This window comes from Ascaphus truei, chromosome 3 (assembly GCF_040206685.1).
Source record: "Ascaphus truei isolate aAscTru1 chromosome 3, aAscTru1.hap1, whole genome shotgun sequence".
Taxonomy (NCBI): domain Eukaryota; kingdom Metazoa; phylum Chordata; class Amphibia; order Anura; family Ascaphidae; genus Ascaphus; species Ascaphus truei.
Genome location: NC_134485.1, coordinates 79,094,924 through 79,122,571, shown reverse-complemented (window position 1 = coordinate 79,122,571; position 27,648 = coordinate 79,094,924). Strand labels below are relative to the sequence as shown.

General features: G+C 44.7%; 1 protein-coding gene across 3 annotated transcripts in view; it reads left to right on the top strand.

The window, feature by feature from the left end:
• The window catches only part of CCDC92B (coiled-coil domain containing 92B), a 61,964-nt gene that overhangs the window by 17,484 nt on the left and 16,832 nt on the right, over positions 1 to 27,648 (top strand). For 2 of the 3 annotated variants that reach the window (XM_075594375.1, XM_075594374.1), the window contains exon 3: positions 24,121 to 24,168. In XM_075594375.1, the coding sequence (XP_075450490.1) occupies positions 24,121 to 24,168 (48 nt within the window). The other variant, XM_075594376.1, reaches the window with a different exon arrangement.

Here is a 27,648-nt window from a genome sequence, read left to right as displayed (position 1 = left end):
TCCTGCATTTCATTTACTGTTAAATATCCTGTATAAACTTAATGACACAATGAAATTGGACACAGGGTTGAAACGCCTTCTTTTCTTTTTTTTAGTTTTTATTCTTTGCCCAAAAGAAAGCACAGTACTAGCGTATCTAAAAATACTGGCTGTTAAATGCCAACCTTACTCATCAAGTTTGAGCTTCTGAAAGAATACCTCCAGAGAGCCTGTGCAGTCAGTAAATTCAGCAGGGAGCTATTAAAAAGCTGTACAGATAATACTGTATACTATATTAGAAAATAGCTTTACTAGGTTGCATATAAGGAGCTTGGTAACCATTATTGTTTAATAGAGTGAAAAAAGATGTGATAATACTTTTTTTGTCGCTAACCTAACAATTTGCTTTTTATGTGATTTCCTGCAAAGTCCAAACATCAGCAAAGCTGAATAGTTGTGAAGTCTGATTTACTGTACATCAGTCATTGAAGTGGAGTCTGCTACTCAAGGAGTCTGAGCTTTTGACTGTATTATGAATACAGAAAGTAACCCCTTCTACAGCTCTGGTACTAGGGTTGCCAGGTGTCCGGTATTGAACCTGATAGGGACTGTCCTGTATTTGGGCATTCTTTCCAGTAAAAAAAAATATGAGGTAACACCGGACATGTATGGGTTGTATGTGTAGCACTGTTTCCACACGTGCTGACAGGCGCATGCGTGAGCTGCCGTTTTCCTATTGAGCGATATGTACTTACTCGCGAGTGTACTTAAAGCGAGTGTCCTTAAACCGGGGTATGCCTGTAGTGGAGAATGGGTATCAGACCCTTGGATGGTGCTGGCCAGCAGATAATGTTGAGGCCTTGTGCTATGCACAGATCTTGGTTCACTAAGCTCCTCTCCCTTCCCCGGGTGAGAAGGCACTGACTATAATTTGGAAGGCATCCTCCCTAATGCAAAAGGGGAGGGCACAGGCTGCTCATGATTGCCTGCAACCCCGCAGGATAGCCTGTTACTGCCTGTAGCTACTAGGACTTACGTGACAGGGGGGCACAAAGATAGAATGGACCAGCCACGGCTATATATGTATGGACATGTATGCATGTCTTGGAGCCATGGGTTTCCCCTGAGCAGGAAGAAATCAGGGCTGTTGCTAGGGGGTTGGTCGGCTTCCACCACCCTGACTGGCTGCTGCTGGGTAATGCAGCCATTCCGGAGGTGTCAAGAACCTGGAGGTGGGGCCAAGGAGAGGAGGAAATAGCATGGAGTGGAAAGATGTGAGACAGTGTATTTTCTGTGGCTATCCTGTGGGGGTGAGAATGACGGGGGTAAAATAATGACAGGCGGGGGGAGGAGAGAGGAGATGTGAGGTGGTGGGGGAGTGGGAGGATGGGGGGGTGATCTGACCGTTATGTAATTTATTTTTATGTGCACCATTTCATAAAAAAACACGCCCTCCCCAGACTCCTACCCAGAATTTTGTGCCGAAATTACAATATGAAATGGTGCAAATTGGTGCATATTTGGAGTGAACGTCTGAAAAAATGACGTACTGTAGCAGTCAGATCATTTATAAACAACATACCAGCAGTCATACAGGCCCATGACGAGCAATACTGATTTTGATGCTCCTCTCCCACATATTCCAAGATTGTTGCACCCTTTTTCATCCTCTCACCCTCCCGCCCTCGACTTTTTTCAAGCACATCGCTCCTTTCACCATTGTGTCCAGCATTTTTGGAGAAAACAACCAAAGACAAAAATACCCAATGCTACATCCAATGTGACAAAATACGTAGTTAAATACTTCAATATTTGTATTTTCATGAATAAGGGTCATTTAGTTAAACCCTTTGGCCAAAGCGTTATAAGCCTGCAGCCACGTCACGGCATGACCAGTATGCAGGTCCTAACACTACACAACCGGCAACCCTACTAATTACCCCTCATATAAAGCTGCCAGAAATGTAAACGAAAACAAGATGACTGTGGGGTCATCAATAGAAACCTGCAACATCAGCTCTCAATTATTTCTATGGATCCTGGTTTTAGGTTTTAAATGGAAAACGCCATCAACTGATCATCTTGTACTTCCAGTTAAAACCGATTTAAAAAAAAAAGAAATAAAACATTATTTCCTATTGAATAAAACACTTTTAGCAGCACAGCCACAGGTAGGAAACAAAGGCAACACAAAGGTAGTATGGCAATGTAAAAGAAAAGTGCACTGAAACACCGAATTCAAATATGTCCATATTTTTAAAATGGTTAACACTGATAAACACCTGATTCAAAAAATGTAAACTACAAAATAAACACGGATTTCTACTTCTACTGTAAAGACCATGGTAATCGCAATGATAACATGCGGGAGCCACAGGTGCTTAGTGATCCAGGGTTTACGAGTTAAATTTACAGACGGGAGTAAAGCATTCTCTATAAAGTTCTATAGCATTTGTTTTATAGGATTCTATAGCATCGATGCTGTACAGTACATTTCTGTCAAGTTCAGGCAAGTGCTGTTTTTTTCCTGTCGGCACAGGTTTCTATTGGCCACAGGAATAATGGCAACCCTGGTTGTCTTATTCTTTTCTGAAAGGTTTATAATATACTGTAAGCGTGCCAGGCACTGATGGGGTTTTCAGAGCTCAAAGTACCAAAGTAATGAAAAAATGAAAATGTACAATTGTGAAGCACGAGTAGCATTTTTTTTAAAAGTGATTCCAATTAGCAAGCCCTCATTAAATTATACACTAAGACTTGCTACTTAATGCAGTATGTATTATAACAAATATATACTTATTTAATACTGGCATCAAGGAGAGAAATGTGCTCCTTTGGGAGTGGGCTTAAAGTTAAAAAAAAAAAAGTAACCTCACTTATCCAGCCTTGGATTTCATCCCCTCTTCCCAACCTTGAACAAATACACTGATGCGATAGCTAGTGGATATACATTGTCACCGCATTTATTAAATGCAACATAACCAATATGCAACACAATCATTTTTATTTCCCCAGGGACTTGCCAGTTTGCTCTGAATTACCACACACTATAAAGCCCCCATTATACCTGTAGCTTGAACCCCAAATCGCCAGCGCCGCTAAAAGCCTGGTGACACTGATCAAATCACATTACTCGGAGGGCACTGTCACATCTGCCACATTAGCCGCGTATGGCAGCGCCTCCCCCCGTTACCACCATAGGAGGCTTCTACCAAGAGCCAAATCGGCAAGCTCCCCACAACTATAATTACACCATCTTGCCATGCTGCAACGATAATAACATAATTAACCGCCAGTGCTGTGACGCAATTGACACATTAATACCCAAGATGCTCCCCTTTCTTGCACCCCTTACAAACAGATACCTATCACTGGACAAATACCCACTCCAAAACCCAAATACATAGGGAGGGAGGCTGGTGCTAATTCCACGAGGTGGTCTGAAAAAAAAGAGGTTGGAACAAGGTAAGTGATACAATATATAGCATATGACAACCCATTCCCCCCCACCTTCAGACACCCATCACCTCATATCCTGTCTAACTTACAGACACTGTACCGGGGTTCTGCAGAGCTGCAAAGACGCGTTGCCATCAAATGCCGCCAAAGTGTCATACGGAGTGACATCACGCGTCTGTCTCCATGGCAATGGTGTGACGTCACGTGATCCCTCTGCATCATTTTGACGCCGCCATACAAGGTGAGGGGGGCGTGAAAGCGAGGGGGCGCAGCTCAAAAAGTTTGCGCTCCCCTGCCTTAACCCACCAATCAGAGGGGACCCTAGGCATGTAGTCATGCCACCCCTGCACTTAATCAGATTTGGGCTTTCTTTTGAAATATTCAACTGGCCTGGTTCCCTTGGTTGTGCGCTGCTCCTTTTCTCCTTATGCTTCTTGGATTCTTCTACAAGCGGCTGGCACACCCCATCTGAAAAAGCTCTAGGAGTGGGTAAGGCTGAGTTCAGACAGGCTACTACGCGTTCACGCCGCTGCCTGAAGGGCGATGTGTGATCATGCCCAGCAGACAGAATGACGTGACTTGGAGGCGGGACTACTCCGCCATTTTTTATTTTTTTAAAGAAACAACGTGTGTTTGTGATTGGCTGGCGAAGTACACGTGATGCGGCTGCTGCTTGAAATCACAACTTCAGTTGTCTCCTTCAAGTGCAGCGGCGTCAACGCTGTTCTTCGCTGCCGGGTGTCGTTTTCTGTTTAAAAACTCACACACCAAAGCGCAAGAGTGGCGAACGTGCGCGCGCTATTCCCCTCCAATGAGGCTGCAGCATCCTGGGACACCATTTGTTGCTGTCACCTTCAGGAGGGTTTATTGTTATAAATCTTTAGATACCAGACATCTCACGGATTTCATCTTGCACCCAATCCATGCACGAGTGTTCTTTTATTACAATCTTCACTGTGATTATTCAATACGGGGACCGGAACTATTTGAGCGCCCACTTTCTCTGTCTTATGCTAAAACTGGAAGTAATAGGTGCACTCGCATGATCGGATGAAGAGAGAGATACGTCAACCACCCGAATACATATTGTTGATATTTTTGCAAGACCTGCGGAGTGCTGGTACTTTCTTTAGGAAAGCAACTTTTTGTACATTATAATTATAGGTTGACACTAGTGTAAAGCACACACATACACACCAATTAATTTGGCTCTCCATTGCTTTTCACGATTGCAACCACAAGAGTCGAAGTTTCATAGCAACAAGCTCGGAGTAGTTACATGTGTTGAGTAAAGAGTTTGCAGTTTGGCCATACTGGCTAATGTTGGTTATCAGCACTTAAAAAGGCAAAAGCTGCACAGTGAGCATGTTAAAGAAGCAATCCCCTCCAGAACCCTATATGAGTTTAATAGAATATTAGTATCTTGCCCGCTGAGTATGTCTCGCTTATTTATTTATTTTAACGATTTTTCTAGTGTTAAAAATCATGATTTTATTATCTTTAGCTTCTACCTTTAGACCACAATAGGCTGTGGGGGAGAGCTTCATTTTAACCTCCCCGGACACTTAATATTGCAAACATTCATATATATCCTTACCGAAGCATCTCTTTTTCAAAATAAAAACTCCCTTGGAAAGGGCAAGAAGAGATCTCTTAAAGTGAGTTAAAAATAAAAAATTGCAAACACCAAAGGCGATCAGCGTGGACTGCAGGGATTCAGTTGTCTCAAGCAAATACTCTCCGTACTCTTCCTATTAGCACAGAAACAGATTCCAAATAACAGATCTTTTCTTATGGAACATCATGATTTTGCAGGATTGAGACAACCCCATCCTTTACAGTCTGCCCCAGAGAGAATGTCTTCTTGCAATTGTAACCCATATTCCCCCTCCCAATCGCAGATAGGGTGCATGTGAGGAGAATATATATGTATTACCCGGTGTGGTGCTTTACCTGTTAGGCTCACAGGAGGCCTGAGCCTCCGCCAGTGAGAGCCTGGGGTGTATCCTCTGGAACAATACTATATGGTACAGCGCCTCCACCTGCGATGGCTCCCAGCAGAGCGGGAGTTGTTCCTCGCAGGACACATTCAAATGAACACATACACTAGATATATATATTTAACTGTTTACTATATGGGCAAAACAATAACATCACATCACTTCACATAATAGCAACACAGCCATGTCACCCTCTGCCACTAGCTGGCAGCTATAACCTTGCCCCTAACAGGGCTATACCCTTACACCTTACTCCTCCCCAACACCGTGTACCCAGAGTCCCACGAGTCCTCTAAGAAACCCAAAACCTATAGGCGGGATCAGCGCCTGATGTACCGGTAGGTTGGTGCACTTAAAATACGATACCTACCCCAGTGCTCCAGCACCTGGGGCTGCAGACACTTCACAAAGGATCCGCCGCTCTGCGATCTCCTCAGCGACGTCCTGTAACTCTGCATGGCGGTGGGTGGCTCCCGCATGGAGTGATCCACCTTTAGAAAGTCTCTTATCTCTGCAGCCGCAGAGAGTGATTCACATTCACAGCAATACCAGGAGATCCACGCTTCCTGGCTGTACCCTCACTTGTCTGGGTTCTACAGGACCCTGTCCCTGTCCAAGGGGAGTCCCTGTAGTAACAACAAGCTGAGGTGATTGGGGCCTAGCTGGGGCCTAAGGGGGATGTCTGGCCTAGTGTATGAGCCACTTGCTCTCTACACTTACCCACCCTCCCCTGTCTGTGTCCGAGCTTCTTCTGCTTCCACACTGCAGCACACAACAATGTATCTTTCCTCTCAGGGAAAGCTGTAAGCCTTATTGGCTCCCTGGTGTCAGGTGGCCTGTCTGCCTCTAAGCACTCTGGGGGCTGTAGTCCTCCATGGCCCTCTTTCCTATTGGAGCCGCGTGCGCGATCTGTAATGGCCGCCGCTACTCTCCGCTGAGTCTGCGCAACATTGTAATGGCCGCCGCATCGCCCTAACTGCACATGCGCGACTGTGGGCCGTCCCTGCGCTATGGAGCGCCTCTGCTGCCACTTCTCCTTTACCAACATGGCCGCCGCTTCGCTACTGCGCATGCGCGAACCTCCTCGACACAACCAAGATGGCGGCGCCCTAACCTCCGACGCCGCTGGGAGCCCCCGCAGCAGCGAGGGTAAGGGGGACCAGGGGGTACCCTGCTACACAATCTTCCACCATTGTAACGTATTGCCATTCACTTTTTGGGGCGCGATTGTTTCTAATACACATTCAATATGCTTCAAAATAGTATTTTTCATGCTTTCATAAAATGGACCGGGAAATCTTCCTGTGCAAGGAAGCAGATGCTTCACGGCTTATTGAGTAGGGTCCACAGTGTATTAGTGCCCGCTGCATAATGATGATTGTATAAATAATGCAGCATAATAGGCACACATCGGTCCCGGAGAGATGTGTACTGTACAGGTTCATTGTAAATGGGGAAACATTTCGGAGAACCAATATGAGCGTTCCATATAGATGAAGTTGCACACAAACATTCAATAATTCAGTTTCTTCAGCAAAACAGAAGGAGGGAAGCTCATACATCCAAGAGCATTTGGAGAGTACAGGATTAACACTGCATGGCAAGCATAGAAGAGGACATTCTTAAAACTATCAAATATTTCACTATCGCTACGGTAATTTTATAAATACGTAGAGCAGGGTGGAGTCCAAGACCAGACTAGTTCCTGATTTAGAATATTGAGATTGTATATTTTACAGCTTATATGGGAATCTTTTACTGATTCCACTAGATCATAAACATCTCTGTTTAGATGCCAATCTCTTTTTTTTTTTTTTTCCTTCCATCCCTATCGTTTGCAAGTAGTTCCACGTTCTCGGGAATTTATTTCGTACCCCTAAAGAATTAGTCAAATTCCGTTTGTTGAGTCCATTATATTTTGAGAAATGTAGCTATATTTACACCAGTAATGCAGCCACCAGTATCCGATCACTTGCCTTGGAAAATCTGGGGCAATCTCACTGTAAATGCCTCAACATTTCTGTGAGATTCCTCATGGCCCATCGGATTAACACAGCAGGGCGTCCCTGCAGTCCCATTCAAACTGAATGGGACTGCAGGGACCCCTGCTGTGTTAATCTGATGGGCCACGAGGAATGTCACAGAAATGTTGAGGCATTTACTGTGAGATGCCTTAGTTTTTACCCAGGCAAGTGATCGGATACGGGTGGCTGCATCTGTATGTAACCCACCTTTTGGGTTACTAAAGTTATACATGGGGTTAATGTCTGGTGAGTTGTTGCAAAGCAATGACCTTTCAAATAGTGTTGCAACTCAGCCAATTGAAGATTAAGCCCCGCCCCTATTCTAGAAGGATCCCACCCTGCATCTGTCCAGTAACAGGGGTGAGGTATGTGGTGGGGAGCCCAGCCACTCCTCTAACTATAGTGACCTGTGAGGTCACTAGGTAGTATAAAGATGGAGGTACTGTATAGGGGGTTGGGCCTTAGACCCCACGAGGACTCCAGGAGAAAGAGGAGGGGCCTCAACTGTCTGCATGTAGTCCTAGACCAGTAAGTGTGAAACTCTATGTTTAATGATATGAGGTCACCTTTGTTGTTTTCTAGTCAGGGAAAGTGACTCTATATAGATGGGGCCCCTTAATAACTGATGGCAAGGCCATCACAGTACACTGAGAGAGTGTGTGCGTGACAGGTTCCTATGCATGAGATTCCCAAACACATGGGGTCTCCAGGGCTGTCACTATCAAGGTTGATTCAATGCCATCCTTGGAAGAAGTAAGCACACCAGGTCACTAAGAAGGACAGCTGTGATCTTGTATTAATGATGGGTAAATGGGAACACTGATAGAACTTGTGCCTGAGGATGTAAGCCTAAGAAAGTACATGCAAATGACTCCAGGTTCATTGTGGTTATGGAAATGCATGTTTCCTTGACACTGTACAAGACAAAGTGATGTAAGCCGTGTGTACCTCCCTGTGGAAATGTCTGGACTCCAGGGAAGAGAAAGTAAGAGTAAAAGCCTGTCCTGTCAATAAAGCCTGTCCTATTTGTATAATAAAGTTTCTGGCGCCTTTTATTACAACCCTGAGAGCTTACACTCCCAGCCAGCCGAATGCCAGCACCCTGAGAAGGTAAAGAGAGTCTATGGCACCACACCTACACTACCTCACAGTAACACTGCTAAGGCTGCGCTTACAGTGCCGGCGACAGCGACGTGACGCTGCATCAAAACAAATGCATTTCCGCCGTCACGTGTGCTTATAGTAAGCGCAGCGCGATGGCTTGGTCGCGATCGCTGGAAGTCATCCCAATTAGATGTTGCCAGCGACTGTCGCCTGACGTCGCCGGCACTATAAGCTTAGCCTAAGGAGCCGGGTGAGGAGGGGGTTTACATTTATTTAACCCTTTGGGCTCCCGAGGGGGCTGCGACATCCAGCTCTGCTGGAATTAGCAGCAGGTCTTGTTTGAGCTTTGCAGCTCATATTAATTGGCACAGAGGTTTAAGCATGAAGGATTCAGGCATTGAAGGTACACCGATTACAATGCTATCCTGCTAGTGCAGTCATTTCTCAAAATAAAACTATAGAATTGACCTCAGTGGGATCCTCTCTTACCTTTCAAAAGTTAACAAACGAATGCTAAAGTCACCTTTATATCTTCAGCCTTGGGTTGCCACATTTGAGTTTTTATAATAGGGGACGCTGAAATCCAGTTTGAAAGTGATGAATGATTTGCATATGCTTTTTGCTGAATGGTATCTCCTGCTTGACTGCTATATTCTTTTTTTTATTTTTATCATCTCTGTTCTGTACAGGACGAGGGAAGACCCACACTGAACAAACAAGTAGCGGTAAGGGAAACAAGTAACGCCTATAGGGGGTGGGTGCCATGGTATTATGAGATGACCAGGCAGTGTCCTAACTTTATTATTTTAATAATTTAGTAAGGCGTCACCTATCAGAAAAGGTAACGAAAACACTCAAGTAGAAATCAATGACGTTTTTATGACTGGTTTCATTACAGTAATTTTAAGTTCAGGCATTTCACATCAAAGCACTTAAATACGGGACAATTATGGGTCCTGACAGACCTTTGTGGGACAGCAGGACAAGTCAATGAAATAAGGGACAATCCAGTAAATATGGGACATCTGGTAACACTATTCACACTTCTAATCATTTATTTAATCTAATATTATTATTCAATTGTCAACACCTTTCAAATATTGAATTCAATAAAAAGCAGGCACTAAGTCCCTAATTAATATAAAAACATAAAAAGTGGCACTAATAGGGCAGACCATATGTTCTGCCAAGTATCCTGTTATCAACACTGGAAGCATGTAGAGAGAATACAGAACAAGGCACCCAAAACATAAGGCTAAGGCCCCGCTCCCAGAGTCAGCGTGCCCGCACTGCAGACAGGCGGGGCGCTGACATACACCCACCGCGATATGCGGTCTGTAGGGAGCAGGAGGTGGGCGGGAGTGGGAAGTTTGAGCGGGAGGGGGGGCATGGCTTGAGCGGAGGGAACCGCTACTCTTCCCCCCCTCCCTCCACGGCTCGGGTAAGTAAAGCAACACACACACACACAGACAGAGGCAAGCACTCACGCACTCAGGCACACACACACACACATACATACACACACAGACAGAGGCAGGCACTCACGCACTCAGGCACACACATACACACACACAGACAGGCACGCACGCACTCAGGCACACACATACACACACACAGACAGGCACGCACGCACTCAGACACACACACAGAGGCAGGCACTCACACACTCAGGCACACACATACACACACACAGACAGGCACGCACGCACTCAGACACACACACAGACAGGCACTCACGCTGCTGTCACTCCACACTCCTCCCCGCTCCCCGAAGCCTCTCCTCCTCCCGAAGCCTCCCCTCCCCATTGGCTCACAGCCACACCACGTGACGCGTCAACGCTAGGGAACACCATTCTCTTGTATCCCATAGTGGCTGACGCGCCACAGCGTGTAGTAAGCTGTGCAGCCAGGGGGGACCGGGACCGGCTCCGCAGGATTCCCCTGCTGGTGGGGAACTCGCATGTGGCCGCCCGCGCCATAAGACACACAGCAAAGCTCTCCATACTTATGACAAAGAGATTTTGTTTTGCCCTTGGTTGCCTCTGCCCAACCCGCTGTGCCCTGGATTATACTGTAGACGTGTTCTGGCACTCAAAGTTGCACCGATGGAACCATTAACATGGACTTTTTTTTATGTCAACTATGTCAAGATTATCCACATCCTTGTTGACTTTCCTCAAATCATTTTTGAAATTGCAGTTTTATTTATAGGGTATGTCATGATAATACCATGAAAATATTCAGTATTTTAATAAACTGGCACATGAACAGTTAACTTGAGTTCCAATTTATAACTTAAAAATACACCTTTGCCTTATGACAGGTCAGTGAAAATAAATGTTCTTTATTTGTAATTGTGCGTTTCTTCTTATCTAATATCAAATGAAAAATACGAAGACAGATCTCTTGCCAGTTCATTTATTTATTGTGAGGCAAAATAACAATGAACACTTCATCTACATTTCCAGGCTAAATAAAAGCATGCTATGGACAGATAATGTTATTGCACATCATTGTGTTGGATGGATCTCGTTTGTTCCCCCATGCTGTCCAAGAGCATCTCATGTGTCTCTTCACAAATGAATCTGCAAATGTCACTGGATCTTTATTCTTTTTTGCTGTTTCTTTGGTCCTTTGATTCTAGACCATTTCACTTACAACCATTTTAAGCAAGGAGATTCGAGACATACCCCTGTGACCGAGGCACACCCTCTCTTGAAGTTAAGAGATTATGGTGAACCGCCCACTCGGTAGCAGGCGCCCAAAGATAGAGCGTAGGCGGAGTGAGCTGCAGGTGTAGGTGATCCTAGTGCAGAGTGGAGTTACGAATTAACCCCTCGTATGGTCCGTGGTGCAGTGCTGGTGAGAGGTTTCCTGTGGCGTGATGCATCACCCATGTCGTCACGTGACGCGGGAGGCGGGCCTGAGACCGGACCTAGTGGTAAGCCCCTGTATGACGGTGCAGCGCTTGTGGGTGGGTTCCCTGGTCTGCAGCGTGTCACGCGTGTCATCACAGGACCTGTCGCGGGGGCGGGGTCTAACGCAGATCCTCACAAACATATTCTCATCCTTTGAAATTACTTATCAAAAAGTCTGGGCACAACGCCTATAAGCTTGTGCTCTAAACAATTCCCTTGTTCTTATCTTTTCTACAAGTCATCTGATTTCACAATTTCCTTACAAAACTGTTTTCTGACACATCTGACAGGTAAAAATGAATTATAACAGGCAAAATAGAGATTGAATGACATGAGCCAAATGAAGTCCATAAGTGCAAAATCGATTCTGAATCACAGAAATCCATTTAGAATCCCTAAAAAAAAATTGAAAATGTTTCTGGGACATGTGATTAAGCAATTAAAATTTCGGTAGAACCAATTAAAGAAAACATTAGTAATAAGTAATAAGTAATATAAAATAAAAAATACTAAACATACATCGTTAATACAAATTACAATATAATAAAATGTATCATATGTTTTGTTCCAACACCTTTTCATATTGACACCTCATTGTCGTATTGTTTCCTGATAGATAACAGTTCTTTGGTGTTATTGTCACAGACACCAGGTTCTACAACACCTTTTTATAACTGGGATCATTTGATTGAGCAAAAACACTATGGTAAAATAAATGGTAATTTATTTCTTATAAAAGACAGACACACAAAGTTACACAATTCAAGATTAACACACTTACAGGGAATGGGGCTAACGAATAAATCCATTTTCGGAACGAAATTCCTTAAGATCACCTTTTTAGAGCACTTTCCAATGACCGGTAGTTACTCACAAAAGTTCTGGAACTGTTTTCTGCATGCAATGCCTGCTGCGACCACTCCGTTGTAAAAAGCTGGACTTAGAAACTTTTCTGCTTTTAAAATCCTTGAAGCCGGCTCACGTCTATTCGGTTCTGAGCGTCTTTGAATTTGCCGCTGTTGTTCTGCGCTTGGAATCTGCGCTCCCCATTGGCTGCAAGCTCTCTTAAGCCTTCAGGCTTTGATTCACTAACCTGACCAGCTTATCAGAGCGTGGGAATTCTCCTGCCAGCCAATCACCGATTTGCCGGTATTGTAAAGCACGGCGGGCACCTTTTCTCAGGTAACAAGGGGGCATGGGTTAACCTGGCCCCTCTGCCTCTTTGCATACTGAGCCCACCCTCTGCTCAGGCTCCACAGAGTCTGGATTCTGGCAGATGGTTGCTGGATCGCCTTGTGTTAGCCAGGAGGTGGGTACTCAAGGATAACTGCAATGCCCCTCCTGTTCTAACACCTTGGCATCCCTGAGCCTTTCAAGTACGGACTCTGGACAGACACAGAGGCACCAAGCTTGGTCGCCATCTTAGTCTTCCGGAATCCATGACTTAGAAAGCCCTCCGTTCATATACAGGTTATCAATATCTATACACATTAAACTATAGCCGTCAAAAAAAATATATGGTGTCCTGTTTCTGTGTGCTAAAAGTTATGGGTTCCTATTCTGGTGTCATGAATGGAGTGAGTATATATATTCCCTACAATCACGAGCCTCATTTCTGGCACACATGAGAAAATAACTTTTAAAAGTTTTAGACACTTTAAAAACCTGCTCAGCTTTATAACCTATCTGGAGCAGCCCCATAACCCCTAAACCAGTTTCAGTATACCTGGGCATGTATCTGGGTATCTCTGCTATATTGGGGAACCCCTGCCACACTAGGGATTCTGTGAATAGCTGCAGATATAGCTTAACCCCTGCATACCCATTTACCTGCAGCAGGGATCCTGGCGGTGAGTCGCAAGAACGTTTTCAGAGTCAGAGTTTGGCGGAGTAATGTGCTTGGCTGTATCCGAGAATCTCACCCATAACTTTGAAACCTCGATACATAGCCACATTCTGTAAAGACTTTCTCCGACAAACCCATCCTGAAACTTACAGCCTAGAAATCTCCCGATCCCAGCATTCCAGTAAAGGCAAAAATCACATCATTCTTTATTGTCGCAAAATTAGTATACAGTTGCAGTAATACATTTTTGACACCTGGGTCCCAGAGCTGACACTCTAAGACCCTAACACATGGTTCAGGGTTAACCAAGTTGGCTTGACGTTTATTATAAAGCCTGGTTAACCCTTTCCCCGTCAGTTATACTCTAAGATAGTGCTGTACCGAGAACCCGGAAATTACCCGCTACCCAGCTTACCCGGCACCTGGTAATTTCAGAGCAGCTGAAAAAGACTTCAACACTTACCTGCAGCCGGCGACGGAAGTTGAGGAAGACCATTGCAGAGAGTGAGGAGGACCACGGCAACATCGTTGGAGCAGCAGCAGATGTCCTGGTGATGGTGACAGCTTCTGCCAGCTGAACAAGGACTTCTGCTGCTGTCACTGCCACCAGCACGTCTGCTGCGCCATCGATGTCGCCACGGTCCTCCTCACCCTCCGCCACCGGGTGCAGGTAAGTCAATGCTACCCGGCCGGGTACCCAGCCTGCAAATTGGCCCATCTACCCGGTATCCGGCAATCCTCAGGACTCGATACAACACTACTATAAAACAGTGTTTTTCAACAGCAGTTTCTAGGACCCAATTTTCAGGTTATTTGAAAATGATACAAATAGAGAGGAATTTATGATGCATCCGATCTCAGACACGCTATTAGAAAGGGTTGGGATTTTTCTTTTTTTAATGCTGACAGTTTACACAGCGCTGTACATAGTACAGTAGTTTGCAGGCACAACGAGTCCCTGCCCTGTAGAGCTTACAATCTAATTTTTGGTTTCTGGGGCACAGGAGGATTAAGTGAAAAGGTTACAAGGATGGTTGACACTGGTATTAAAACCGGTTTCACTTAGCGTTCTTACCACTAAGCTTCTCCTACAACTGGGTATTAACACCTTCATTATTGTGGTAGTGTGTGTAAGTGCAGACTTATTATATAATATGTATCCTTGTCTAGTTATTTTGTTTTCTATTAGGTAGATAACATTTACTGTAGCTCAGTAAATGCATATATATATTGTTGGAATGAATTCAGCCAATTAGGCATCAATAATGAAGCTCATGTTTCCTCCTACTATGCACTATGGCCCATTGATTTTCTTTGGGAAGTAGCCGCTAAGTACTGGCCTTCATTAAATAAATGATTGATCAGCAATAAGAAAATGCCATCATACGATCGTGTTTGAAACATGTGCAGCGCAATTTCGCCCCCACGACGCCTACAAATGAAAAACATGCATTTAATATTTTATGTTTTTCCTAAAATCTTTATTCCTTGCTCAAGAGACTGGTCATCAGGCAAAATGAGGACTGGCTCCAGAGCACATGCACTCTAATTTTGGTACCAGTAGCACAGAGGCAAGAGATGGCCCATATTTGCCAAGCGGTACTATTCCACAAGACACCTTCTGTCAAGAGAATACACCTTCCAGCTCATTCGCCTGAATTATTTACTTGAATTAGCTGCAAGGTGGCTTCCAGCGTGGCTTAGTAAATATAGCCTATATTTCCTAAGTGTTACCAAGCAGTAAGATATCCCATTGATGGAAGGGATTATGAGACAACGCAATGTTCCAATCACATGTTATAAAACCAGACTTTCATTAGGGTCCTCCGTTAGGCTGCGTCCATAGAGGTGGGAGCAGTGCTGAACCGCGCTGACGCTGAGGCTCGCGCTGAAAAACAGTTTGGCTGTCGGCTGAAAAATCCAACTCCTCAGCACGCCTGCGGACGCTCGCGTGAGCCCCCTCTAAAGACATCCTCATTGAGGATGCCGGGGCTCAGCGCGGAGCATCCGCACGGCTCAGCGCGGCTTCCCCTGCTATGGACGCGCCCTTAGGCATGTTCATCCTCATAGCCTGTGAAAACTGTAACTAATAAAAAAATATATAAGTGTTGTTGTGGAAAAAGACTGATGATCCATAAAACAATGTGCTTGCATTAGATCTATTCTAATATTTCCTGTTCACCACTGTCAGTATACTGTAACAAAGGTTTACAGATAGTTCAGCATCAGAAGAGCTTGAAGGATTTTAAAACCTTTCTTCAAAAGAATCCTGATGAAAGTTGAGGTGGAGAATCACATGAAAATGTCAGTTACAGTAGCTATGCCTTTGTTGGTTTTGCAGTGGAATACCTCATTTGAAAGACTATACATTCTAGGCGCAATCACTTTCAATAATGGAACTGGAATCTGTATATGTTTGTAGTATCAATTTACTCCACTCATTTATTGCCCTCAAGGTGACCTGTTATTGATTCAGACTTTCAGCCTCCATCTTCCATTGACTCCTGTATGATAATTCTGCATGTCACCGGCTTCTGTGTTCTTTGGCTTTTCACTGTTGAATGCATTGGCATTTTGATTTTTGAGTTCCGTTTCAGAGCCTACAATACACATGCAGTGTTTCTGAACAAAATGATTCACTATAATCTGCTAACCTTTCATATCTTGATCCTTGCATCCCACTATACTTCTGAACAAAAAGCAACATCTCCACTGCATGCAAGGGGAGTTTTGTGCCCATCTCATCGAATGACCAGAGAATAAATGCACCAAAATAATAATACTATGTATGTTTTAGTGTCGTGTTCTGTGCATTGAACTTGCATCATGTGTACAGTCTAAGGGTGTATCTACTAATAGAACTTCTGTGACTGCACAACGACACCGCCCTGCCCTGATATTTTCACATTTCTAAGTTCAGTATCTAAACTAGTAGGGAACCAAACACTTCAAGAACTGTTTTATAGGACAAATGAAAAAAACATTCATTTTCAAGAAGTACTCATTTTAGATAGTTGGCACAAAGGCACTTCATGGTGAGTGAAGTAGAATAGTGTTGCTCAGTTTAGACCCTACAACTATGCTGTGAATTTGTTGTCTAAATATACTGTAGAATCTGCCAATCCATAAACATGTCTTTCTAGAGTCTTGTAATTTTAGGGAAATATGCCTTGAATTATATCTGTATCTACAGGATGACCATTATGGAAGCACAGCAATAAATGTCAGCTGTAACCTACATCTTTGTGTAATTGTCCAACGATATTTTAATATAGAAAGCTGACAGTTTCTAGATTCTGTTTTGGCAACAAGATTCCCTTATAGTGTGGAAACAGACCTCTATGGCCCCAGGATAGATAAACCTTAAATGAAGATATCTTAGTGGGAGCCAGACCCATTCCGGTGCCGATTCTTCTGGATCCGCTCCTGTTCTGCAGGTTCTTTTACATCACTGCAGCAAAGCTCACTGGCTAAATCCTTGTGGAAGGGAGACAAAAAGACAGGACATGCCGCAATAGTGCATTATCTCAAATAATACAGTGTGTGTGATAACTCTGATGATCAGTGATGAGCTGGGCAGTGTAATTCAAAAAGAATGAATAAGTAAGTAATAAATAAAAAATATCGCTAACGCAATCTCAGCATAAAATGGTGCACACATGTAACACCATACACTTGAATTCAGTATTTTTCTACTTAGGAAAAGCTCATAGGACATGCGCCTTTTCTAGGTAGAATTCTTAAGTGATTCTCTCCCCGGCTAGTAGCTTGACATGGCTGCCGGCGTCTCCAATCAGCTTTGCGGTTCCGACTCCTCGGACTCGTCACCGCGGCTTTAGAGGAACCTGCAGAACAGGAGGGGATCCAGAAGAAATCGACACTGGAATGGGCCTGGCTACCACTAAGATATCTTCATTTAACGTTTATCTATCCAGGCAGTATACTAGGTAGGGGAGGGGGGGGGAGGGAGGGGAACAGTGACCTCTGCTCAACTGTATGCCATGAATTATTAATTTGTGAGAAATGGTGCTGTGCCGAGAAATATACTGATAATAATACACCTAAGAGAAAGAACTCAGCTAGGAGCACTCTATAACTCGAAGTGGGTAAATTGGAATGGTTGTTATAGAGTGCTACTAGCTGAGTTCTTTCTCTTAGGTTTATTATTATCTATCCAGGCGCCATAGAGGTCTGTTTCCACACTACAGTTCTATTCTGGTTGCAAGAGAACCAGCCTGACTTTTTAGGCAGCAGCTGGACTTCAAGTATATTGGACTTATATTTTTTTATTATTATTGCACTGATATTATTATTGTTGTTATTCACATATTATTGTTGTTGTCACTAACGCTATAGGCACCAATATTCACCTACCGAAGATTCCCATATAGCCAGAGTCACATCTTTCCAAGTACAAGGTATGAGGTTTATTACCCAGATGTGCTTGTGAATAATCTTGCCTACATACAGGAGCTGTAAACACAAGTAACTCAAGCCAAGATTCCTGCTTCCCCCCCCCCCCCCCACCACCCCCCTGTGTTTTAATGGACTGGTTTTGCTGCAGCCCTGCATGTTCACAGAATGGGGTCATTTACATTATACCTTCAGATGATAAGCAAGTAGGTTTGCATAGCTTCTTGCTGTGGCTTGAGTCCTCATAAACCCACAATCCTCCACTATGAATGAAGGGAGAGGCATATGATTAAGCATTAATCACATTACAAGTCGTTCATGCTTCAAGCAGAGTTCTAGTCAGTTATAAAATACCCAGCAGAATTGTGGAGTATATATTTCGTTTTTTGTCAGGCTACCCATAGCCTCAGCTGCACAAGTAAATAATTTTTTTCCATTTCAGTCGGACGTGACAAATGGATTAGCCACATAATATATTCAATTGAACGCATTCTAGCTGCTTTGAGGGAATTTTGACAGTTTTAAATTGGCCTTCTTGGAAATGTGATTCTCTTAGGGCAACCTAATAGAGAATGGAAAATAGCTATTAGAAATTCCTTTTGATTCCCTTTGATTACATATATACAGACGAAAAAGGTGACACACTGTGTGCTCAGTTGCATGTGTAACGGGTCTTCCCCCACCCAATCGCATATATGGCGTATGTAAGGGGAACCTAATGTTACCTGGTGTGGTGCTTTACCTGTTAGGCTCACAGGAGGGCTGAGCTTCCGCCGTGGGGAACCTGGGGCAAGTACAATATGAGTAACCCTGTACTCGGTGCAGCGCCTCCACCTGCGATGGCTCCCACCAGAGAGGGAGTGGTTCCTCGCAGGACAATATATATTAATACACACACACTCAGCATGTATAACAACCAATGCCTTTACTATGATAACGAAGGGTGGCAATAACACATAACATGTACACTTATACTCTAACGGTATAACCTTAGCGGCTCCCTCACTCATCAGGAGTACGTCTACGTCCCCTCACCGCAGTGCCCCACACACCGTGTCCATGTATAGCAATATGTTGGTATAGGCTCGATCCTCTAGCCACTCGCTAGTGTCCTTAAATAGTTGAGCCTAAGGCGGGATCAGCGTCTGGTGACCGGTGTTGGTGCACTTGTTGTTATAGTACCTTCCGGTCACGGCGGTGACCGGTACCTCTTCGAAAAGGGTCAGGCGGATCTCGGTCTGCCTCCTGGGTCTCAATGTCCAGCCGTCTGGTCCCAGACGACTCGCCAGCAAACCTGCTCCGCACTCTTCTCCCTATGTCCCTAGCTGGTACTCAGTAAGGGTGATGCTCGCGGCTACTATAGGCCATCCCTAGAACACAGCAACCTTAAGTGACTTCAGGGAACACTCATAGGGGCCTATGAGGTAGCCTGTCCTATGCAGGTGGGTCATTGACCCCCTGCACCCACACTACCTCTCCCTTCACCACCCGGGTCCCCTCTGACTAACTTCTACCTAATACTCACAGCACCTGCAGCAATGCACTGCAACCTGCTTGGTACCTGCAGCAAACGTGCTGCACACACACATGATGCCTTCTTGTCAGCCCTCACAGCACTGACAGCCGTGACACTGACAAGACTGCACACCACACACACCTAAGGGCAGGGTCCCTAACCTAGGGGCCATCCCTCAGTACTTACCCACTAACCTAGTGGGGAGTTGGGGCCTGCCTGGGATCTGGGGAACCTTACCTGGTGTAGGAGCCACTTGCTCCCTACACCCTTCCTTCCCCTTCCTGCTCCCAGCTCCAACTGCCGTGCTCCAAAGCCCGCGAAATGTATCTATCTGCCTGTCTGGGAATCCTGGTCTCTCATTGGCCACCTTGAGGCACCTGGTGCCTGCCTCTCTATGCCTCATGGGAGTTGTTGTCCCGTGGAGGCTGCTAATCCCTTGGGGCCGCGTGCGCGATTCTCCTGCGCATGCGCGAGTCTCCAAAGGCCGTCGCAACTCCCTGACTGTCCCCGCGCATGCGCGATCACTCACACGCTCGCGCAACCTTCATGGCGGCCTCCGCTAGCCGGGTGCGCCGCCGGGACTCGGAGCGCTCCTTGCACTGGCCCCCACCTTCGTGCTGTGCCGGCGGGTCCGTCGCTGCCTCCGGCGGCACCCACGACCGCTCGGCACTTCGTGAGGGGGGTCTCTGGGAGCCGGAGGGCACCGGGGCTACACATGTCATTACCCAGAATCCCTGGCTGCAGTGGAAGCATTGTATGCTAAGAGATAATAGGGAAAGGCAGCGTTGCAGACCTGTCTGAGACATGTGAATGTGCTCACAAGTGGTATTTCTATTTGCTGTACACTGTGCTGTTTTGTACCTGGTTGTAGTCTATACAGAGATTAATGGGAAGCCGGGAGAGTTCAGGAAGTCACAAGCAAATACAAGTCTAGTACAGCAGGAAACTATTTTAGCTGCAGCATTTTAAACAAATTGAAATGGAGAGATGTGTGAGGCAGGGACGCCAGATAAAATAATGTTGCAGGAATCAATAGGAGAGAGAATAAGGCATGCATTAGAGTTTAAATAGTGAAGGAGCAGGGGTAGGGATGAATCTTTGCAATGTTGCGGATGGGAAAAAGGCAATATTTAGTAATAGCGTTTATATAGGCGGAGAAGGAGAGGGAGGAGTCGAATGTAACCCCTAAGCAAAGTATTTGCAAGACTGGGTGAATAGTAGTGTTATTGACTGTAATGGAGAAGGAAACAATGGAGCCTATTATGGCAGCGAGTATGCGGAGCTCTTTCTTAGACATATAGCGTTTGAGATGACAAAGGGCCTCAAATCAGAGACTGCTGAAAGGCAATCTGTGATTTGTGACTTTACTTCGGGTGTAAGGTCAGGTGCAAAACAATATAGTTGTCATCAGCATACAGATGACAGCTGAGGCCGAACGGGTTGAAGAGGTCACCCAGAAAGAGCGTATATAGACCCAGATACACAGAGCTCAGTTATGTTAATACCTTGTTAAGTGCTAATGTGTTTCTTTCTCTCGCAAAGCCCATATTTTAAGCTCTGTAGGGAATGAACGTCATTATTTGAAGCTTAGCTGTGCTAACATGATGTTTAAGGCTATGCTAATGAGATCACTATTTGCACATAATTAGCTTTGTAAATTTACGTTAACCTCTAGGAACATACTGTAATGTTCGTTATTAGTTTTGATAACAGTATGTTATGAGCCCCGAGTTTCTTGAGCTTGGTGGATCTGGGCCATAGATAGAAAAGTAGGGGACTTAAAACAGAGCCTTGGGATACACCAACCAAGATATCCATACTGTAGATTTAGAAGAGGGGTTGGCTTGACACACTAAGGGGACCAGCAGAGAGAAGTGACATAGATGCCAAGAGGTTGAAGAGGGTGGTCAACCTTATCAAATGCAAAGGGAAGGTCAAGAAGAATCAGAATGGAGACGTGTCCTTGACATTTGGCAGCATGGAGGTCATTTGCTACTTTGGCAAGTATGGTTTCGGTTGAGTATGTAGTGTGGATGCCTGATTGGAGATGGTCTAGTAGGTTATGAGGAAATGAAGTATATGTGAAGAAACAAGGCGTTCTAGATGTTTAGTGGGAAAGGCAAGAGAAATAGTGTGATACCTAGAAGTGGGGGTAGGGTCAAGGGTCTTATTCTTGAGAATGGATCGAACAATAGCCAAGTCATTTTTGATGAGGTAGTAACCAATCACAAATGAACAAATTAATGAAGTACATATGTGTTCTTTCTAATTAACTGGTTGTTACTAAAAGCTGGTCTGGATGGGGTTCCCTTAGGAGATGAGAAATTTTATCTTACTCCTTTCAGTGGCGCAATGTCGAAAGCATTTGAGCAGGATGGACATTCTGTCATCGTTACCATGAGGTTCCTTGTGTAGCAAGCGTATGGTTGTGATCTGCCCCTGACATTGGGAATTAAAGAGTATGTCCTCCAGGTTCATTCCAATTGGATACACATGTTCCTGAGAGCTGTAGACACTCTCTCCCTTAGGAACGAGCATTATAGGATTGACGTTCACATAAACATAATAAGGGCTACACACATGCCGGCCCTTGTGACGTCCTGTGAACTTCACCAGGGATATATATATATATATATATATATATATATATATATATATATATATATATATATATATATAGTGGTTGACAAATCAGCAAAAAATCTACTCGCCACACAAAAAAATCTACTAGGTGGCCAATATTTACTCGCCCGGGGGTTAAATCCACTCGCCCGGGGCGAGCAAATGTATAGGTTTGTCGAACACTGTAAAAAATATATATAAAATAAAAGCATTTCGTTAGCCACAGAACGGTATCATCTATTTATTTTTTGATTATTGAAGCTCGGCTAACACGGTACTGATACCTCTACATGTATATATATATATATATATATATATATATATATATATATATATATAGATAGGCATACCCCGCATTAACATACGCAATGGGACCAGAGCATGTATGTAAAGCGAAAATGTACATAAAGTGAAGCACTAACTTTTTCCACTTATCGATGCATGTACTGTACTGCAATTGTCCTATACGTGTAGAACAGATGGAAATAACACATTTGTAACAGGCTCTATAGTCTCCCCGCTTGCGCACAGCTTCGGTACAGGTAGGGAGCCCATATTGCTTTTCAGGACGTGCTGACAGGCGCATGCGCGAGCTGCCGTTTGCCTATTGAGCGAGATGTACTTACTCGCGAGTGTACTTAAAGTGAGTGTCCTTAAACCGGGGTATGCCTGTATATATATATTATATATAGATAAATTATTATTATTATTAATTGTGTTATTTCAGCTGCACATCACACAGTCTTGTTTTATGTGTCATCATGTATCATCATGCCGAAACAAGGATCCCTGGTATTGAATCCTTCCATAACTACTTTATTGTTTTGAATATTTGAAAAAAGGCTGTTTTTTGCGGATCATAATACTAATTTATCTCTACATACATTTGGAGGGCATTGCTGCTTCACTAATGAAAACAGTTATAAATGTTCTAGCACTTGAGAAGGTCATTTTCACAATAGATCTATTTGCAGAATCTCGTTATACTGTACATTACTATAAACTACACATTTCCATTGTTGTTATAGGAATGGATATACAAAACTGGTACATATCAGAGCACATTACTGAGGCATTATTATTTGGAGAATCCAACTGAAACCTAATTATTTACTAGTCATTCATTTTAAATGCGCAACGCATTTTTATCCTTATGGAGTTATTCATTAAAACTCAGCAAATGCCATTCAAATAAGCTATCATGCTAATATTATGAAAGTGTCACCCATTTAAGTATTTTCTAGAAATACCATCTAATTGTGTCAGTTACATCAGACAAGTTCCAGAAATTGGTTGGACAATGGTGTTAAGGCAGTACTTTTCAGTCTCCTTTTCCTACAATAGTTGGAAAGGCAGCCGTCCACTTTCACTGCAGAGCTCTTGAATAGTTAGGCTTTGGTCCCGCTGCGTCCGGCGGCGCGCGCGGCTGCGTGCGCGCTACTTACCATCTGATGGTATCCTCCCGAGCAGGTCCCAGTCCCTCCTCCCTGCACGGCTCACTACACACTGTGACGCGTCATCTGGCAGGGGATGCAAGAGAATTGTAATCCCAGGCGGCGACGCGTCACGTGGTGTGGAGGGCTTCGGAGAGGAGGAGGGGAGGGCTTCGGAGAGGAGGAGGGGAGGGCTTCGGAGAGGAGGAGGGGAGGGCTTCGGGAAGCGGGGAAAGCAGCTGCAGCACCAGCACCAAGGGAGCCCCCCAGCTCCCTCCCACAGACTCTCTCCTCTGTGTCTGCAGATGCACGAGGGGGAGGGAACCCCTGGCAATGAGGAGAGGAGGCTTCGGGGAGCGGGGAAGGCAGCTGCAGCACCAAGGGAGCCCCCCTGCTCCCTCCAACAGACTCTCTCCTCAGGGAGGCGTCGGGGAGTGGGGAGGCGGGGGAGGGAACCCCCTGGCACACAGTGATGGCCACGCCCCCCGACGTCATTGCTGCTCCTACCGACCCGTTTTGGCCACGCCCCCTGCTCCAGCTCCCGCTCCCTACAGACCGCAGATAGCGGTCAAGTACCTCTCCACGCGCCGCCTGTCTGCAGTGCGGGCGCGTGGTCTGAGGCAGCGGGGCCTTAGCCTTACATTCTAGCCAGAAGTTTTAACTTTTTGGTTGATCCAGTCAACAGATTAGTAACTGGAGTGGGGTGGCTAGGAACTGTAAATTATCAATGACTGCTGCTAATGTCCTCTACCTTTCACCTTGAGGTCTGACCTACTAACATGATATTCTGTCTCTTTTTGTCCTAGAACTAACCCAGGAACTGGAATCAAAGCAAGCAGAGTTTACACAGCAAGGTACTGTATGGTAAGGTCCTAAAAAAAAAATAGAAACGTGGATTCAACTATATTCCCAATGCACTAATGCAAGCCTTTCAATTTGAATTTCTGCATCATGGCTATAACCCTTTGAGTGCCAGAGATCTCCCCTACAAAAATGAGCAATGATTATGACTAGTTACTGCATCATTGGGTTCCAGGGAAACCCAAAGGGTTAATAGGCAAATATGGACATGACATTAATTTTAAATAGCCCCTATGGCATACTAGGTCCCTTTTCTTGATCGAATATGCTTTAAGTAAAGAGCATATAATACATTCTCATTGTCTCTTTTTGTGTGTTTTTTCTTCTTTTGACCATTTTAACACAAAATGTATCATCTTAACACTTCAACTGTATGTCAGCAGTTTTTTTATGAAACAAAAATGAAAACAGCATATGCCCTTTCTTTGAGGAAATTTGAGAATACAGACTGTTAGGTATCCACATCCATCTATGAATTATTTATATTTTTGTTGTATTTTACGTGTAGCCATGCCTGGTCTGGCTACCAGTCTGCCCTCCCTGACATGTAAGTCCTGGAAAATACAGGCAGTGCCCGGCTCTATCTTGGGTTTTCCCCACCCCCAGCAGCGTCCTTGACTGACAGGGGTGGAGGTGGGACAGGGTCTGTGTTCTGCCCAATCAGGGGATCAGACTTGTACCTTCCCCCTCTATACTTCAGAAGCTGAAACTCTAAATTGAGTCAGTAGTGTAGTCTCACTCTCTAGGGTGGGACTAGATTATCAGTCCCCAGCTAGCGGGCTGCAGCATAGCAAAGGCAGCTGGGAAGTCCTCATGCCTCAAAGCTGACCAAAGGACCATCCAGAGGTCTGGAACCTAAAACCAGTCTGCAATCGGTGTATAGCTATGGTATACTGATTGCTGAATAAATCTGTCCTCTGTTCAAACACACTCCTGGCCTGAGTCTGCAGTCTCTCAGTGGGAGTATGGGAATAGTGCTTCTGCAGGGACTGCCTCCAGCACTCCTGGAGCCTGCTGAAGATGGAGGTGCTGGCATCATCAGAGAAGGAAATATGCAACTTCCACAAAAGCCTGTCCTGTTTCCCCCACAACATTGGTGGAACCTCAGCTCTCCTGCAAGCCAAACAGGCACTATGCACCACTACGCACCTGTAGCAACACCATCTTCCATAGGGTGGGGGAAGAGGGCTACATACATAAATGTAAACATCAAATGAATAGAGGCTCTGTATGCCCCGGCAGTAGCTGGGAAATATCTTGAAACCTAGCATTCATTTTGCATAATCATGAAAACATACCAGATCACTGGATTTATAATGAATTGTCCCAGCCTTGTTACGAGTACAGGCATACCCCGCATTAACGTACGCAATGGGACCGGAGCATGTATGTAAAGCGAAAATGTACTTACAGTGAAGCACTACCTTTTTTCCACTTATTGATGCATGTACTGTATGGCAATTGTCATATATGTGCATAACTGATGTAAATAATGCATTTGTAACAGGCTCTATAGTCTCCCCGCTTGCGCACAGCTTCGGTACAGGTAGGGAGCCAGTATTGCTGTTCAGGACGTGCTGACAGGCGCATGCGTGAGCTGCCATTTGCCTATTGGGCGAAATGTCCTTACTCGCGAGTGTACTTAAAGTGAGTGTCCTTAAACCGGGGTATGCCTGTACATAACCAATTCTTGCAAACAGAGGTCATAATGCTTTAAAAAAAAAAAGAGTGGTACTGTGCAAGGAATGCTATACTGTACCTGTTAGATATCGCGTTAAAAAAAAAAGATTGAGAGCATTTTTAATCATTTTTCTCCTTGAAAATGGAAGTGGAATGATAGATTTGGAAATTCTAAAGGAACTCGGGGTTTGTAAATGAGAAAGAAATAGTAATGCACGTCACCTAGTACCATCACAGATTTCCGAAGTGCCCCAATCAGACATTATCTGCCATTTAAGTCAATGACCGTTAACGCCGGATCGGGGTGGGATACCCCACATCAACGCTGGGTAAATCCTGACCTTAGGACAGTGCTTGCAACTGGGCCTCCCTGGTAATTACATACAAAAATGTGGTCATTTGCTACCTAGTCTTTGACAAAAGTACCCTCATCCCAAAATAAATCAATGACATTGAACGTCACTCATATCTAAGGTGGTTATACATTTACCCTTTGGGGTGCCCCATAACATAGTTGTTCAGTCCTAAATTCCCTGCTTGTTTTTGTAGGGAAAATCATGTTCTGTGCATGCGATCTGTCACTAAGTGGAACTGAAGGGGAAGACTCATCAGTGACAGTGTAATCACAAGCGGTGACGTGTGTCCGACCACCGGCACTCAACAGGTTAAACTGCCATTGACTTGAATGGGAGTTTCCGTGCAATAGTGCCCCGATCTCCGCTATTTTAATGGATAACCGCTTAGAGGGGGTGACATGCAGTACATGACAACACAAATACTACTGAGGACAAGCTCGGAATATTGAGGGTGTCAGTTGGGATTTGAAGCATATAGATAAAGAATCAGTTAGAGAGACAGAGGGCGGGAGTCACAACCGAATCTGCGATACCTGACAAAGTCAGTGGTTGATGTCACCGATTTGGCTGCGGATCGCTCTGTGATGACTCCTGGCCGGAGAGAGAGAGAGTGATTTGATGTTCGTATTACACAGAGTTCGGAATAGAGGTGTTGGTGGTACAGATGTAGCAGACGTTATTGCTCCCGCTACCGCGGGTGAAATATCATGTTAACCCTGCCCCCTTTTTTGCATGTGGCTGATAGTGGGCGATTCTCCTGCTGGCGCTTTGATTAGGTCCTGCAGCAAGACTACATTTTGTATCCCTTTTGTACTCCTTGCTACGTATGTAATAACACCAGCCTCATCTCTAATTCCAATCCTTTTAAGAAAATTCCAGTTTCAAAAGTTGTAACGCTTTGCCCAGCAGGGGGAAGTGTAGAACAAACAGAAAACGCCAGCCCAAACTGGGATACTACTGTTATTGCCAGAGTGAGTGCAGCGCACTGTAATTGTTATCTTGACTTCTACTCCTTAACTATGTGACGTGATAGATATTCCATAAGGCCGCTTTCTGTCAACAAATGGATCAATGAAATCCAAATGCAAAGGCACTGAAGTTTGTCCTGTGTTTACATAGCACCTGATTTTGTAGCACCTGAGTACTGGTAAAAGTCACCGCTTAGCCCTAACAATATGGCATTTGCAATACTGAATGCAATCAAGCACTTAGGCCTACTGTATATTTACTAAGCTGTGCTGTCATAATGCACCTTCTGACGCCAGAAGACACCTTACAGCCCATTCAAGTAAAGTCTTATGTAATAGCCTCGAATTTAATAGCATAGAATTTAATGGCTTCGTAAATATGCCCCTTAATGTCTACACTGGTCTTAGAATGTTTAGCCACTTTCTTAGGGCTGACACTTGCATGATGCTTAGAATGTTGCTACACTGT